The sequence below is a fragment of the Lipophrys pholis genome, assembly GCF_963383615.2.
Source record: "Lipophrys pholis genome assembly, chromosome: 14".
NCBI classification, from domain to species: domain Eukaryota; kingdom Metazoa; phylum Chordata; class Actinopteri; order Blenniiformes; family Blenniidae; genus Lipophrys; species Lipophrys pholis.
In genome coordinates, this window is record NC_137633.1 from 18,051,869 (window position 1) to 18,069,439 (window position 17,571).

General features: G+C 44.8%; 2 protein-coding genes across 7 annotated transcripts in view; one reads left to right on the forward strand and one right to left on the reverse strand.

Moving 5' to 3' along the window:
• The window catches only part of zdhhc14 (zDHHC palmitoyltransferase 14), a 54,605-nt gene extending 43,129 nt beyond the window's left edge, over nt 1-11,476 (forward strand). For 2 of the 4 annotated variants that reach the window (XM_080479926.1, XM_080479927.1), the window contains exons 7-10: nt 1,125-1,227; nt 1,836-1,945; nt 4,240-4,345; nt 9,916-11,470. In XM_080479926.1, the coding sequence (XP_080336052.1) occupies nt 1,125-1,227; nt 1,836-1,945; nt 4,240-4,345; nt 9,916-10,392 (796 nt within the window). In that variant the 3' untranslated portion in view covers nt 10,393-11,470. Of the gene's footprint in view, nt 1-1,124; nt 1,228-1,835; nt 1,946-4,239; nt 4,346-9,915 lie in introns of all 4 variants that reach the window. The other 2 variants (XM_080479928.1, XM_080479929.1) reach the window with 2 other exon arrangements.
• Nucleotides 11,477-12,194: 718 nt separating this feature from the next.
• LOC308119750 (galectin-8-like) lies at nt 12,195-16,729 on the reverse strand. Of its 3 annotated transcripts, none has more exons than XM_080479916.1 (8): nt 16,556-16,729; nt 16,280-16,368; nt 14,844-15,054; nt 14,655-14,774; nt 14,539-14,565; nt 14,341-14,429; nt 14,085-14,250; nt 12,195-13,074 (listed from the first exon to the last, which is right to left on the reverse strand). In XM_080479916.1, the coding sequence occupies exons 1-8, from the start codon at nt 16,592-16,594 to the stop codon at nt 12,925-12,927; spliced, it is 891 nt and encodes a 296-aa protein (XP_080336042.1). In that variant the 5' UTR covers nt 16,595-16,729; the 3' UTR covers nt 12,195-12,924. The 3 variants fall into 3 exon arrangements, with proteins under 3 accessions (XP_080336042.1, XP_080336041.1, XP_080336040.1); XM_080479915.1 differs by having other exon boundaries at nt 14,844-15,085; nt 16,556-16,697; XM_080479914.1 differs by having other exon boundaries at nt 14,844-15,094; nt 16,556-16,697.
• Nucleotides 16,730-17,571: the final 842 nt, after the last annotated feature.

The window sequence follows — 17,571 nt, forward strand, 5'->3', positions numbered from 1 at the left end:
CCACACACCGAGAGCAGAGTGCTACGACACCGGCTCTCTTCCTTCCCGCCCTCCTCTCTCCACGGTCGAGTGAGATAACTTTCTCCAGCAGAGAAATGTGTGCCAAGGCAGGCTGATAACGTCCCGTGTCCTACAGGACTTTAATAAAGGGGGGTTGCAGTCGATTGTATCGTAGCGGCCGCTTTGTGCTGGAAGAATGATGACATGTTTTGTCCTTGCTCAGAAGAAAGAGTAAAAGAGGACCTTGACAAAGTCTTGAGTATTTAGTTGATTTTTCTTTTATGCTGGAGTGAGCTGACACAGGGTCTTCTAGTGCGTTCAGGACCCGATTCCTTGTGGGAAAGAACGTCAGAATCTGATCAAAGTGCAGAACTCCATCAAGCTTTGTAGCAGCTGTTATACGGGGTGCGTGATATAAAAACAGGAGTAAACAAAGTAAAGTCTGTTCGGGAAATAGATATGGATGTTCTGTGAGAATAATTGCACCTCAGGAGCTTCATTCCATCCTCTTGTTGGATGTTTCAAATAATGAGCTTGTTTGTCTCCTTTCTGGAGGCGGCCATGTTGCTTGTTTGCTATTGTCATGTGAACCCTGCAAAGTGGGAAATGGTACCTACTCAAGTGGGAACTGTCCCACTTCCCAACTGCAGCATTAAAACATGACATATATACTCCTGGCGTACAAAGCTTTTTATATATATATATATTTTTTTTTATCTCCAAAGCTCTCAAGTGTTTATCTTCGATACTAAATTGTGAATTTCGTATGAATCTGAGTATTTGAATGTGTCGTCTCCTGAAATAGAGCAACTCCTATCTTTAGGGTTATTGTTAATGTTTTTAAAGAGGAATTCACCCTGAACAGTGAGCGTGTTGTGCTTTATGTGGAGCAGAGAAAATGAGCAATGTTTTGCAGCGCCGGTCAAATGAACTGGTAACTATGAGGTATTGGCAGGAGGAGGCCAGCCCCCAGGCTGTAGGTCAGTTTGCTCGCTGCATTACTCTGCTAAACATGGGTCTGTTATTTGTGTCTATTTATCCGTATCACCAGTCACACAAGTAGTCTGTTTCACTCAAATGCAACAAATGAATGAAACTTTGATTCCTTGACTTAACTGTGTCACCGTGTTGGAGGTGGTGGTGTGTTTCTTCTCCGTCTGGTCCATAGTGGGACTCTCAGGCTTCCACACGTACCTGATCAGCTCCAACCAGACCACCAATGAAGACGTGAGTATGGGTTTTCTACAGCTATAATCCCTGTTGGACTGCATCAAATACTGATTTCTTTTATGTTCATTCACTTTGTGTGAAGTTGTATTAATAGTTAACTATTGACTTCTCCATGTTTGGCGGCGTTCTGCACAACGCTTCATCACTCCTGCCTAAAACCTTTGCACACTGCCGTTTTTGTAATTGTGTGACTGAATTTCCTATGTGAATCAGAAGAAGCATTCAGGGTTTCATTGTTTTGGTTCATATTCCATATTTATTAAGGTTTTATGTTTCTTAGCTGGCTTAAAAGCCTGTAACTCGTATTGTGATTGTGTTTATAGAAGCAGCGACTTTATTCAAGGTTTTTATTTATTATATTAAGTACGGTAACTGTTTTCTATTCCTTTTGCCTTTTTATAGTCCTGCATTCATACGTGCTGTGCTGGAGGAAAGTGGCATGATAAATGCTCACAGCTCTGGTTTTTATCAGATTTTCAGATCGTTGTGCAAAAAAACTCTAATGTCGCCGGTTCGATTCTCATACGGGATGCACAGTTTATCAACAACGCCTGAGATGTTTATCTGTCTCGCTAAAAGTACGTCCGGTCATTATCTCTCCTCAGATTAAAGGCTCGTGGTCTTCTAAAAGAGGGAAGGACAACTATAACCCCTACAGCCATGGCAATATATTCAGTAACTGCTGTGCAGCGCTGTGTGGACCTCTGCCACCGAGGTATGACGCGTCTTATGTTCAGATGATGACACGTGAGCCCCGTCATTCACACCTCACAGAAAACCCATTTGGCACTTTTTCACCATATTAATAACTCACGCCACCATTTTTTTTGTTTGTTTGTTTTTTCTTCTTCTACCAGCTATTTTGTCTTCTTATTGTTTTTTAGTCCAAAGGCTGAAATAGAAGTGTTGCTTTGGAGCGTTTGATGTGAGAAGCTCTGAAACAAAATGAGCCAGCCTGCAGCCTTTCTGCTAAACATAGCAACGATGCCGCAAAACCGTGAAGGATTTTATTTTAACCAAATCCGAGATCAAAGTTGGCGAGATATATTAGGTTTCACTTATTATTTTTTTCTTCTCTTGCTCATGTGATGTAACACCAAGTACAGACCAACTTTCACTGCTTCTTCAGCGTGCCCATGTGACTGTAAATGTCAGTACACACTGCACATTACCTCCCAGCTGCTTTACCTTTAGCATTTTGACCAGCTATTCTCTCTCCTCCTCTGCAGAACTATACATTTTTATTAATATTTCATACCTGGCGGCAAACAGAAATATGGGAGCTTTTTATCTTTGTACACTTTTTATCCTTTGGATCTCGCAGCCTTTATCGTCGCCTTTTGATTTGCTCCTAAATAACCTGAAAGTACAAACAGACGCGCACATGCAATCAGCACCTCCTCAGGCTTCTAAATATATCCACAGATGCACTCACACTTATGCAGTGTCGAGGAGCAATAATGGAAGCTTTTCGCAGCATTGTTTCTATGCATTTGTGCGCCGGCCAACACAGGCCATAAATCTCTAATAATGAGTCCAGTGGGGGGCAAAGGAGAGTCCTCAGTGCACAGGTGGCTGCCATCTGTGTGCGTGCGAATGTGTATGTGTGGCTACAGGCAGCGCGCAGCTGGCTTCCAACAGTAAGACAGGAATGCCTCGCCTCACCTCCCCTCCGCTCCCCGCCGCCTCGGACGAAGTAAACAACACACAAACATTCGGACGAAGGAAAATTTCAGGTCGTACTCAGCACTTGGCTCGCTTCTGTAAATGGATCAAACTGCAGGATTTCGTGTTCCTTTGCAATTGGCTGCGTTCGCGACGCTTTCCGGTGTTCACGAGCAGCACCGCGGGCTCCCGGACGTCGTCTCTGCTATTCTAGCAAATGATTTTCACCTGATTCCAGCTCAGTCCCACTGGAGCTCGCTGTCAGCACACTGTTAAATGATTACCCCCACTCGTACTGTTTCACACCTTCCACGTGTGTGCGTGATAAACAGCCACATGCATACCAGCGTTCAGCAGGCTCTTGTCTAACCAGCTGCGTCAGTTTGGTTCAGCCTTAATCATGAGGCAGACAGAGCGATCCACCTCAGGACGACTGCGATTTATCATCAAGTTCTGATCTCTTTTTTTACTTCGTGTGTGTGTGGGCGAGTGCAGGAGGGAGCATACTCTCACTCAATCTTCATTGTGCTGAAGACTTAAGATTTTTCACAGCTTCTCACTCCTTTTTGAATAGATATGTATTAAACGGGTAAATATCCATGATTACATGATTATACTTAGTAATTCTTCCTTCATTTAGTTTTATAATGTAGTCATGGGGCAGTTTATACAACAAAAAGTTTGTGTCAAAGTTTTCTCCTTTAATGGCCATACAATGGAAAATCTAAAATATAGATAAACACAATGGATTGAAGGAATGAAAGATTTTTTACTTTTAACTGGCTGTACCACAAATTGCTCCTCATCATCAGAACTTTTACCTTGACCTAATACCACTCAGACAACGCAATTTAAAGTTTTTGCTGCCAAAGGAGGTTCAGTCGGTTCTTGAATCTGTTTTTCTTTTGTAATAGATCCGTTGAATAAAACATTAAATATGTTTCTGTGGTATTATTTCATTGTGTCTGTTTATACTTGTGACTTAAATGTAGATTGGATCATATTTTTAAGCCCATTAATGCAGAAAACTTTCCATTTCCACAGTGTTCACATTCTTTTTCCTGCTACTATGAGCTGATAAATTTTGCAGGTTGTGTTTTTGTAGTTTTTTGTTTCCTTCTAAAATAATCAATAGCACTGCGCACTTCAACGTACTGGAACCCAAGTTTATTTCCTCTATTATGTTCACCCTGCAGTCGAATAAACTTGCACCGAGTGAAGTTGGCAGCTTGATAGTTTAAGGTTTTTGACCTTTTGATAGCTGGTGGGACTGTCTTCTCTATTGTTTGTTAATGAAGGTTTACAAGCAATGTCTTTGTCCATTCTTTGCTTGTCTCTTATTAGTCTTATCGACAGACGGGGCTTTATCCAAGCAGACACGCCACAGCTGGCACCACCGACCAACGGCATCACGATGTACGGGGCCACCCAGTCCCAGCAGAGCCACATGGTAAGACGCTGACTGGAGTCTCAGTCTTTTCCTTCAGAGCAGAAACAAGAATGCAGACGTGTGTTTCCCTGAGTGACCACAGTGTTCGTTTACCACCGATACGCAGGTCGCTTCAATGACACTTTAGGACGAGAGTTTATCTGTTCCCGGAGCCGTCGGAAAGCAATCTCCTGCAGCTCTTAGTGAAAAGGTCTGTTGGTAGTCTGTCGCCATCCTGCTAGTAGCTGCTCCTGTCGTCGCGCCGAGCGAGTAGCTAACCACACCGCAGAGCACAGTAAAAGAAACTAATTACTTTGTTGAGGAGTCAGAGGCGTGCCGCCCGTCGCCGCCGGCTCTCCATCTAAAAGCGCACTTGGAAAAGTTGATGGGAAATGAGGGGTCTCTAGTTTTCTTAATGCACTTCTGAAGTAAATGATCACCATCTGCAGCAGTCCGAGTCACTAAGATGACGGTGCCTGAGATTTCTCTCTCATGAGTGAACTATTAAAAGAAGGAATCATTGCAGAAGGTAAAGAAGAAGAGAAACAATACATGCTGGTAAAAATAGAGTTGGATCTCTTGTCATTCTTACAAGTTTTATCTGAACTCGGTGGCTCGTGTGGGTTTGACTGGAACGTGTTCTGACTAAGTGTCACTCCGGCTGCACTGTAACTCCAGCGGAGCCGGGCTCTTGTCAGCATGACACGCCGAGACAAAGCATCTCTCACAGCAGAACGTCCAGCACACTGTTTGTCCAGCTGTTGTTCTCAGCAACAGCAGAAAACTCAACTTGCAAGAACCGACGTGGATGACGTCAACTCGATGAATTGAATCTTCAGACCTTTTGCCTCTTATTATATTTTCTCTGGTTATTCATCATCCAGACCAGTAAACATTAGATGTTGATTTAAGGTCTGTCCTAGATTGCCTGACCAAAAAAACCCGACAAATGAACACCAGACAGCCTCAATATTCACTGGTTCTGCCTCCCCCTCGGCTGCACATATTCAGCTCAGAAAATGTCAATCCAGCTTTTCTTGAAGCCAGTGACATTTCTCAGGATTGTCTGTTTTTCATGTATCACCTCATGTTGTCCTGCACCAAAAAGGAACGCGCAGGACGTTTCGTTCTGCCAAATTAATTTTACAATGTCGAATAATTAATTAATACTGATTAACAGCACTTTAGTTTTAATCCAAGGAGCTGCTGTTCTTGATTTGTCCACTAGGTGGTGTTTCAGTAAGAGTCACTGACCAGATTTGTGGCTGATTATAAAACCATTTAAAAACATCCCATCAAGTTGGAAGCTGGATCGTTATTATAGGTCACATATACACAAGCTGCTGCTTGCTTTGTGTATCAATATTAACATAGTGACAATGGTAGTAATAGTAATTGTAGAACACACCAAGATGATGAATATCAAAACAAAAACGTTTATAAAGTGGATGATGAAGTATTTGTGTCGGTGGGTCTTCTCACGCATTTTAAAACTGACATTTCCTCTAGTGAGGGTAGTTTCTTTTCTTTGTGTTTCAATCACGTAATTTAAAGTGGATATAAGCAGCCCTCCAGCTCGGAAACTTCATTTAATAATTTTCCACGCTCAGCGATGTTTGTGCCTTTGTCGGGTGATTTACCTCTCGTCTGATTTCAGTCATCAGTAGTTTGCTCATCGCCACGTCAGAAATTAATCCTCTTTGTGTGTTTTGCCTCAATGATCATCACTGCTGTGTACCTATGCAGCAAATCAAGTAATATGATGTACAATGAATCACATTTAGTCTCAGCCAATAAACACAATTTCTCAGTGTTAAGACGAGAGAGGAGCTTCTGTCATGACGAAGACGCCGGACGAACTTCAGTCGTCCTCTGAAACGAAGCAACCAGCCTTCAGCTGCTCACCTCACACGCAGCCTCTAAACATCTCCCACCGCGCCACAGTCGCCCCCTTGTTCTCACCCGGACTCGACTTCGTCGCGCTCGTCCTCATTGACATGTCAGACGTGAGCGTCGTCCGTCTGAAGGTCCTGAACGGACTAGTTTGTGTCGGGCTGAAAGCCAGAGCGACATTCTCACACGTTAGCGCCGTTCACAAATAACTCTTACGTGTTTGCTGCGGTGCCCGGGATCCCCGGCAAGAGTCCTGTCCTGCTGACTGCTGAGGGTTTATCAACACGCTATTGTACACGTGTGTCATTAGTTTGAGTCTCAAACATTTTAGTGAGCTGAGATGGAAGTGATGAAATACAAATAGACTGTAATTCAGTCGCGCTAAGAACAATGAACTTCACATTATACTAAAATCTTAAATAAGACCTGAGTTCCTCCACAAATTTAAATCATATTTAACCTTTTGATCTGCTTCTCAGGCCAATAAGTTGATTGTTTTTACTGATAAACTCTCTGCTTTATATCTGCATTTAGTTACCTTCAAAAAGCAATATACATATTTGAGGCTGATGGCTGCTATTGAGGATAAAATTAAGAAGTAATAATTACTTTTTACTTTGATTTTTAATCCAGGCTGCAATTAAGAAATTACAAATACTAATGTTACTGTAATCCTAAAGTTTGTTTTAGCTACTTTTGAAGTTAAAAGTAACAAAAAAAAAAATTCTGCATATATTAATCTGTAATTTTTTAATATTTCTTTGCGTTTAAATGTGCTTTGAATGAAGATGTTGTATAGAGGTCAATTGAATCAATTGCAGTTAATCACAGTTAAAACTGAAGTAATGTCATTTCAATCAGACTCTGTAAAGCTGAGATCTGAACTTCACTGAACACATCATCATTACATCATCATCATATTAATCTGCTGCAGAGTAAATCTGGAACCAAACATACCTCACACATTCGCACGGTGCTGTATTTTTGTTATTACTGAGAACATGAATATTTTACACACACAAACCGAGTCCCCGACCACGAAATATTAAATCTAATGTATTTTTAGCCGTGTTTAAATATCAGTCTTTTCCAAAACAATGGAAATTGGCAGCATGACGATATTTAGTTGTCTCTTCTGGGAAGCAATGTGGAGACGAGTCTTACCAAATACAACATGTTTGTCACTTTAAGCGCCGTGTTGACAAATACGTGATGACGTTTGCACGTGGGCGGTGAAGCCCCGTCTCTTTGTGACGGGCTTTTGTCTGCGATGCAGCTCCATTCAGTGTGTGTGTGTAAAGCCTTTGACGAGCTGTTCCCATGGCAACAGTGTGTGATATGATGTCACGCACCACCTTGATGCCGCGTGATCAATAACGTGACGCCTTCCAGGTTAAACCTTCATGACAGATGAATCGATTGCTCCGGCGACCATATGAGAAGCATCGTCTCCGGCATCTTTCACCGTAAATAACACGAGTAAAAAATAAAAGAAATGTATTCACGTGGTCCGTAAGAGACTCCAGATTACAAAAGTAGCATCATAGATTACATGGATTAAGTACGAGCAAGCGCCATAAAATACTACTTAATTGTATTAATAGATGTAATACACTGTGACCTCACAGCGGTAAATTCCCTGGTTTGAGTCCCGACTCAGCATGGGAGGTTAAAGGATCCAGAATTCTCTAATAGCATTCAGATCAGTACCACCACGCTCCTTCCTTCCAGCACTGCGAGTGAAGATGAAACGGTTAAGCTGACGTTTCCACGTCAAGATGCACCGCAGACATTTGTCCTTGTAAATATTTCTGTGCTGCCTCCTCGCTTCCTTCCTCGATTAACCAGCGTTCCCTCGTCGATGACTGCACAGTGAGAGACGAGGGACTGGCGGCCCACACCGACTATTTTTAGTCTCTCCACCAGCTCCGACTTCACCCGGCGATATGACCGATGGCTTCACGTTAACCCCGGACGCACGGCTCACGCTTTTCTTTTTCTTTGCTGTGCTGGAACGGATGAACCTCAGCACACCTTGTTTAGTCACTACATTAAGGATCTTTTAATGAAATATTGATCGTTTTCTCGCTCAGGCTGCATGAACCAAGTTTTTTTTTTCCCTCTCGCTCTCAGTCATGTACATCAGACAGTTTTGTAATAACACAGACTGCAGTAATCCCCCAACCTGCAGCTGGATTTAATCACCTCGTCTTAAGTCTTGTCTCATTATTAAACAAAAACGGTGTCGGCGTTCATTTTGGTTCAAGGTCATATAAATTCCTCGAACTTCAACCTAAAGACTAAATGTTCTACTTTGATTCAGCAGCTTCAGTGGCGCAAAACCACGACAATGATGTAACATTCGTTTCACTTTCACCGTGAAAAAAACCTAAATAAATCCTTCAAGGGGAAATCTAGGACAAAAGTCTCGTCCTGTCTTTATAAAACAATGATGATTAGAAACGTCACATGATGACTGACATTAGTGAGAAATCAAGAATGACGTGGAGGACCAAATGGGGCCAATCAGATTACAGTAAGCCAATGAAGCTCCGCCCCCCCGTGCGCATTGAAGCTTACGGACGTTCGTTATATGCAGGAATATGGATTGATTCCTACTTTTGCTTATAAAGCAGCATTGTCATGTGAACGGACAACCAAAACACTACAAAAGTTTTCCATTTTCACTTAAAATCTTATTGTAGATAAGATAAAACAGTTTTATCGTCCTTCCACTATCGGCGGATCACTTTGACCTTTGCGCACAGTTAAGCGACTAAACATAAAGTATAAAACATGAATACTGAAGAAAGATCGTTGTTGTTATTGCCGACCAGAACCCGGCTTGTCTGAGGTCCACCTCACGGCGAGATCTGCTTCACGTCGTTCCCTGGATTATCGCGAGTGTCCGTCTGCTGAGTCGCTCTAGTTATGACCGTCGTTAAAGCCCGAGTGGACGGGAATGCGTGAAGCGCGGGACTGTGTCAGTGCTGCTGATGAGGCTTCTGGAGCGAGGCCAGGCTTGTAAAGGTGATAAGTGAGGAACAGTTGATACTTGCAGCTGCTTGAAAGACTGATAAGACTTGTAACCGTACCGTAACCGTACCTCTGTCCGGCTGTCGAAGGCAGCTGGACTTCAGTAACGTGTGCAATCTGCTCTTTTTAGGTCAGTGAGATTGAGACAGAAAGGTGAGACGTTTGAGTCAAACCTTCAGGTTTCTGTATGTGGGATGGCTTTATAATTCCCGTCAGCCATTGATCTTTGATCTGTGGCTGATCTCTACTACACGGTTGCGGTTTGGTGGTGACGGCGAGCCTCCCTCGAGCTGACGTCTGGTATCGGTGGCTGGCCGTGTCCTAACCCAGTTACTCTGCTCCACTTTCAGACGTGTGATTTCCATTCTAACGGCGGGCGATGGCAATCAATAGGCCACGAGGCCGTGACTTAATTGCGTGGAGTTTCGGGCTCTGTCCATCGACTCCAGCCTGGGTTTTGGCGGGATGCAGGGCGGGTGTGGGTTCTCTGTGCGGCTCTGAACTCTAACAAGCACACTAACATCTTTCTCTCTTTCTTTTTCTCCCCCATCATCCAATCACAATCCCTTCTGTCATCTTCATTCATTTGCTTTGTTCCTTCTTCTTCCCGCCAAATTTTCAACTGTTGCCTTCTTTGACCTTCACCCCCCTCCTATTCTCAGTGTGACCAAGACCAGTGCATTCAGAGCACTAAATTCGTTTTACAGGCCGCCGCCACGCCTCTCCTCCAGCAGCAGAGCAGCGAGCCCGTCATCCTAACGGCGTCCCCGGAGAACGGAGGGGTTCTGCCTGGACGCACCGCCCTCACGCTGGTGGGTCCGTGCACCTCGCTCCCCCTGGGCCAGCCCACCCCTCCGACGTCCACCCCCAGCCTCAGCTGCCACGAGGTCACGGACATGCTGCCGATGCACGGACATGGCCACGCCCACAACCACAACCACAGCCACCCCCTACAGGAGCCGCTGGCCCACCACCACTTCCTCACGCCGGAGGAGGTGCCGTCGCCGCCCGGCATGCTCCACTGCGGCAGCCCGCTGGGCCACAGCCACACCATGCAGGCCGGCTTCTACAACCCCGCCAGCCAGGACTCGCTACACGAGGACTCGGTCAGAGGGCTGGTGAAGCTCAGCTCCGTCTGACCGCACGGTGTCCGCCCCTGCCCTGCCCTGCCCTGCCCTGCCCGGCGCCGTCTCCCCCTCCACACCACGCCCGATCCCGCTCTGGATCAGCTGACTTTGCCCTTCAGTTACAGGCTGCAGGTTCGACTGAGCTGCTCCGTGGAATCGAACTGAACCGAGGTGAAACCGCTCGTCCTCAGCCAACGTCTTGCCAAACCTGCCTGCTGAAACAGAACGCTTGTGGCGTGACGACTCACGGGTGTGTTACCGTTCTAAGTGATGTTTGTCTCGAAGCCATTTCAAGCAAAAAAAAAAAGAAGAAAAAAAAAAAAAACGAAGGCGTTTCGACAGACTGTGACATTTCGAGGTCAGAAGGTGGAGTTTCCTTCAGTCAGCGGATCACAAGTCTGACAGACTTTCTTTTCTTTTCTTTTTTTTTGTAAAACGAACTGAAGCCTTCTTGCCTGTTGCTGATTGGACCGTGTCTTTTGCCTTTGTTTTTTTTTTTCTTGGACATTCTCAGCAGTGCAATGGTTGGTGTCTTCATGTTGCATATCGTCTTGCTATTTCTATGTTAAAAAACAAAACACACACAAAAAAAACCAACCATACGAGACTGTTGTGTCGTACCATGGTTAATACAACTCTTACAAATTATTATATTTCCTGTGGATATTAATAAAACACCGACTTTTTATCAGATGCGATTGTTTTAATCCCAAAGGAATAACTTGCTATTGTGAGAGTCACGTGACGGCGACGTTTCCTTTAATGTTCATCTTGTGACCGACGCCCGTGGTCAGATCGAAGCTTCACCGTGGAACATTGACGGATGTTTCCTCCCAGTCGTCCTGACCGAAGTTTCCAGGAAGGCCTGGAGCAGAGGTGCAGCAGACACTCCTTCAGCGATGCAAGATTGAGCCATTATCATTTGAAGGAGAAGAAAATAACACGGACGTGTCAGTTACACACGAGTCTCTGCTGCCACTTTGTGGTTGACTGTGAGTACTGCAGTGAAAACAAACAATGTAAACAAAGAGATCTACACCTATTTTAGATAAGAAAACTGGACAAAAGCTGCAAATAAAAACATTTTCTTTCTATTAATTGAAGCTCTATTTATATATATATTCACAGTATAGGCTCCAAACTTATTCCTTCATTGGTTGTTCTAGCATGTTTTGGCTCGTGTGCGAAAAAGTAAAATTTGTAATTTTTTTTACAAAGCCGCATGGTGGAGTCGTGGTTCGGACCTTGTTTCTCCAGGTACTCGCACTCTGAAAACATGCGTGTGATCTTAAACCGGTTATAGCTGTTCAGTGCCCATAAAGCGAATTATACTCCAAAATCACATTTTTTTTCTCTTATGTAGCAATTACATTGCATTAATATTGTTTTGTGGTAAGGTTTCTGAGCACCGACCATATGTTTCCTTTATTGTAGTTTCACAGAAATCATAAATGTAAGCTGCTTCGCAGACAAAAATTGCTATACATTGAATTTTTTCTTAAAGTCAATGACGGGACAAAAGTAGTCAATTAAATCAATCGATCTCATTTTTGGACAGAACCTTCAAACTCTACACAGACAGACCCTCCAAATCTTCCACTGCGGCCACCATGCGGCCTGTAAACGGGATGAAATTTCAATGACAAAGCATCTGTAAAGAAACTTAACTGTACTTACAGCTTGGAGTAATTTATTAGTATTTAATAAGAACCATATTACCAATGATAATAAAATAGCATGTTTGAAGGCGCATGCTGTAGCAGATTTAACCAGATCCTGTAACTACACTTATAACAAACCACAAACACGCGGAGCAAAGATTAATAATAGTCCCACATTTATTTGTTAATAAATAAGGTATGATACATGAATACTTTTTCCTACAACTAAAGGAATAAACAGCCTCTTTTAGGTATTGACCACTGAGTGGGAGAGCAGGGAGACGAGAGGTGGTCACATGGAGGATTTAGTATTGATCACATGGAGCCTGCAGGTTTTTTGAGAAGTTTCTGACCCTGTTCTGTGCTTGAGTTCTGCAACTTTACATGATAAAATATCAAAGTCACACGTATGTAGGACATGAACCCTGACACTCATTGACCGAGAGTGGCCGTTAAAGTAAAAATACAAATGAACATGTTTGGCAAACCGCGTATCAAAAAGGAGATTTTTAATTTTTTTTCTTCTCCCCAATTAGCTGTACAGGAAACCGTCTTTGCCGCCTCGTTCGCTGAATGTTTTGCAGGTAAAGCCAGTAACTAGGTGCTTATTGACATTTACAACCAGTTTTACTCATACAGGCCGAATCACAGCAGAGATGCACTAAAGACAGAAGGAGAAATGATCCAGAGACACTTGAACTTGCAGCTGTAAACAGTCATATTCGCTCCCATGCATCAGTCCTCTCGTCAGGCGCGGAAAAGCTTGGCCACTCGTTCCAGGGTTGGGGTCCTCCAGACCAGCTTTAAAGACGAACCGGAGCCGTCACACTCAAAGCCCCCCGTCTGACCTCCGCCTCCAGGATCGCCGCGGCGGTCTGCAGAGTCACCACAGTTTGACGTCGCTGAGCTCCAGGTCCCCCATGATCTCCAGCTGGTCGATGCTGCTCAGGTCCTGCACTCGATGTCGGAACTCGAACAGGTGGGAGCCGTTCACCGCCAGCTTGAACTGGTGGGGCTGACAGAGGACGAGGATCTGAGGAGGTAGGGACAAACACACACCAGAGATAAGAACATCTGCACCACCTCAGATTGTCAAGTCAGGCAGACGGAGCCAGTTATTTTATGTTGTTTTGGCCGGGAGAGTAAAGCACATAAACAATTCATGACATTCAGCCAAGTGAGCGAAAACAAACTACGTGCTGTATTAAGAGTTCAGCTAAATTTGGAGGAATTACATTTTTTGATAAATGATTTACAATATCACTGAGATCACTGAATTAATACCTTCTGCTCAGTTTTTACTTCCGAATCAAAATTCAACTGAAAATAAATGTTGGGTTGGAGGTTCAATCCCTCATCTCATCCTCTACATGAGTCGGTGTCCTCGAGCAAGGCACATCCGTGCCCTGATGTGCACCAAACAAGCAGAAAGAGTCCAGTAGGTTTTTGTTTGCTTGCAACTGTGACGGACTTCGGAGTTGCTGGTGCTGATGTGCATAACAGAGGACTTACTTTACCTTTTCAGAGAAACAAACTTCAAAACTCTGAAGCAAATGGAGATAAACCTCTACATGCCTGTTGTGGAATCAAATCTCTCCTAAAACCGACCATAAACAAGAATTTCACCAGCTCCAGTTGAAGAAAAGTCTCTTCATGGACATTTTTCCCCCTTAAATACTTCCTATAATACGTGACGAAAGTAAACCAAATATGAGGTGGAGGGTTTTCTTTGGTGCAGTTTCTGATATTCTGAAACTAAATGCATCCATCATGTGAACTGGGAATCGACGCTCCTGCTGAAGCAAAGAGGACAAACACTTTTTCTGCACCGATAATAAATACTAGAAAAATACCACCTCCCAACTGTGTTTTCCTATATTCTAGTATTTGCTTAAATTGCTAGTTCAGAAGAAAACACAGTTCTAAAGGTTTCCGAACAATGTCCACCGAGCTAATAGCAAAACTGTCAATGAAAACATCGATTAAAAAAAATGTAAACAACTGATTTCTGAAGAGTAGCAGAGAACACTGAGACCTGAGCACCTCAAAGTACTCCCCGGAGGAGAAGGGGAAGAAGGGCAGCTCCCGCTCCTCCTGACCCCAGGAGTCGCTCAGGTACGAGTTCCTGATGAACAGGCTGGACTTCATGCGGGGGTTGAGGTGGAGGGCGATGTTCTCCGTCCCGCTGTTGCGCAGGTTCACCGTGAAACTGAGAAGATATGAGAATGAAGGGCGAATCTCTTTGGGGGGAGACGTCCTGCTTGTGTTTCGGTCGGAGGCGGAACCGCGAGGACTTTACCTGTGTGGATACATGCTGACCTGTCCTTTGATGGTGATGTGCTGTCCGGGGCTCAGGCCTTTCAGTATGCTGCCTTTATAAGGGAGGCTCTGCAACCACCAATAATCCTGCTTTCTGCACCGTGCAAAACCTCCAGACTGATTTAATATCATGCTGATGACGCATTGCGGAAGAGCGTCTTGACAATGTAAAACTTACCAGGTCACCTGATTCTGAATATATTGCCTGAGAAGGAATAACAAAAACCTGTTAGGAATGAGATTCATGTTTGGGAATTTTTAAAACAGGAGAGCGATGGGTGCGAATGGACTTACTGAATTTGGGATGTAGCCGACAGCGTGTACCCTGACATTCCCGGATATAGAAAAGGTGTCGACCCTGTTCAGGGGGAGTCTGTGCTTGTACTCCAGCAGGTGAGTTCCATTGACTGCCACCTGCAGGTGAAGACATGCAGCGTCGTGTTAGCGGAGTGGCGTAGACGAGGGACTCTCCGGGTCACCGACCTTGAACGCGGCCTTGTGCACCAGGACGATGGTCTCGAAGGGCGCCCCGCGTTTGTAGGGCAGCAGGGCGAGCGTCTCCTCCTCGCCCCACGCCTCCCGCAGCAGGGAGTTACACACCACGCAGGGCGGGCCGTTGAAGCGGGGGCTGAAGTGGAGGGCGACGTCGGAGCGCGGCTTGGTGCTGCAGCCGCTCGACAGGTCGATCTGAAACCTGGAGGACACAGGGGAGGACGTGACCCGTCCTGATGGGGCTAAATGGCATTAAAGGCATTAATTACAATTTTACAATCAAATTACGTGCAGTTCTGAATTTGTCCACTCGGGGTTGCACCGGCGACAACACTGGAAAGTTGTTGATTTACATTACATCTCCAATGTCACATATTGTAGTTGGCTCAACGAGGATTTGTCCACAATGTTTTAAAAGGAAAATAGATTGAGTCCACAGCAAACCCTGCACAGGAAGTCTTCAAACCAGGTTAGTTCTCACCTTGACGCCATGGCGAAGCCCATCAACGCAATAATGAACAAGTGCATGCATAGCGACATATATGACTTTTTTTTTTTTGTTAGCTCTTTTTTTTTTTTAAACATTATTTTGCACAAACTTTACTATTATTTGTTTTGACGTGGCACGGTGAAGTGGTGGTTAGCACTCTCCCCTCACAGCGATAAGGTCTGGGGTTTAAATCCAGGCTGTGCCTTTTCTCTGTGGAGTTTGCATGTTCTTTGCTACAGTTTCCTCCCACAGTCCAAAGACATGCCACCCGGAATGAGTTGTTAGGTGTGAATGTGTAAACATTTCACAGAAAACAGATTTCATTTCTTTTTTCCCCCCTTGAGAGTAATGAACCCAACACTGAGCGCCGAGCTGAGAGATCAGTGATGTCACGAAAGATAAACGAGCATTACCCTCAGAGCCATGCTGTCAGGGTGAGTTTGTAAAAACACCCATAATGCACCAGCGATGGGAGGTGTTTTTTGTCCATTTTACTGTGGTCGTCCTTTAATCGGAGGGTCGTAGGTTCAAATTCCAGTCTCCGCTATGTACACATGTCGAAGTGTCCTTGAGCTAAAGACTGAACCTCAACTTGCCGCCAGTGGCTGACGGAGCAGCCATGAGCATCGGTTTAGGGCAGTGGTGGCCGAGTGGCGAGAGAGGTGGACATGGGAATTTGCAGGTTTGATCCCCGCAATGGAAAGGCCACCACCTTGAGCCCCTGAGCAAGACACCTGCATGAGGCTTCTGAACTGAAATGTGTTTGACCCCCCTGGTGGAGAGGATGATGGTTATTTTGCAATATATTTATTGATCACTTTGTTTATAAGGTATTACTTTATTATGTGATATATAATTGTCGGGGCGTGTGTGTGTGTGTGTGTGTGTGTGTGTGTGTGTGTGTGTGTGTGTGTGTGTGTGTGTGTGTGTGTCCTACCTGTCTGCGTCCGCAGGCACGGTGCCCTGGATGATGATGATCTCCCCCGGGTGCAGGCCTCCCGGTATGGGCCCGGTGTACGGGACCACCTGTGGAGCGCAGAAGGGATCAGATGGTTGCACACACACTCGTTCTTTCGTGTGTGTAATTACTTTACATGACGGTGTAGTCACGTGCACACACTGACTGCAGGACCAGGGTTTGGGATTAGAGGATAGACGGAGGGGGGGCAGGGGGTGTTGGGGACGGTGACAACGTCCACCACGCGCCTCTTACCGGGTCCAGCACGGTGTGTTTCGCATTGGCCACCGACATCCGGCTCGTTGTGCGGGACACGCAGACAGGCAGCGGGCTGGGGCTCGTCTCGGTGCTACACGGTGGGCATCTTCTCTCCGGCAGCCATCAAAGAGAGGCGCGCATGCGCGGACCTCCACCATGTGACCGGCTGCACTGACGGAGTAAAAAAAAAAAACAACAACGCTGCATTCTTTGTTCTGGGATCACAAATTAAAAGCAAAAACACTCGTCTCACATGACAAACTGACAGATTCTTGCATTGATTCATTATGATGAAGTAATTAATATTTTTAAAATATGACTGAAGAAATTTGAACCTGGCTTTACTTTTTTATTTTTTTTAAATAAACCCTGAATAACTTTTTATGTGTCCATACTCACAGTTTCTGAAATTCTATTTCTCCCTGATGTTTGATGTTATTTCGAAATTGACTGGAAGGGTTTTAAGTGACCATGAAGCTGCCTGAATGTAAATAACGTCCTTTCAACCATCTTTTCTACGGCTGCATCCTGTGGAGGGTCGCCAGGCGCTGGAGTCAATCCCCATTTACTACGGGCGAGGACAGGATATACCCTGGAAGAATCCCTCCATCACATGGACAAACACACACACTCACATACACACACCTATGGACAATTGGGGATAACATACAATACCCTTGTTCGTGCTACATATATTAATTGCAGTTATCACACTGATCCAAATACTTTTCAACTGTTACTAGATTAACCAGCCTGAGCAGCTCTTTTGTTCTGAGGCAAGAACAAAAGAGGAACATGATTGTGAGAGTTTGAGCAAATGATGAGAGAAAATAAGCAACTTCAGCAACACATTTCATGAGGAGTGGAAGTGTGTGTGTGTGTGTGTGTGTGTGTGTGTGTGTGTGTGTGTGTGTGTGTGTGTGTGTGTGTGTGTGTGTGTGTGTGTGTGTGTGTGTGTGTGTGTGTGTGTGTGTGTGTGTGTGTGTGTGTGTGTGTGTGTGTGTGTGTGTGTG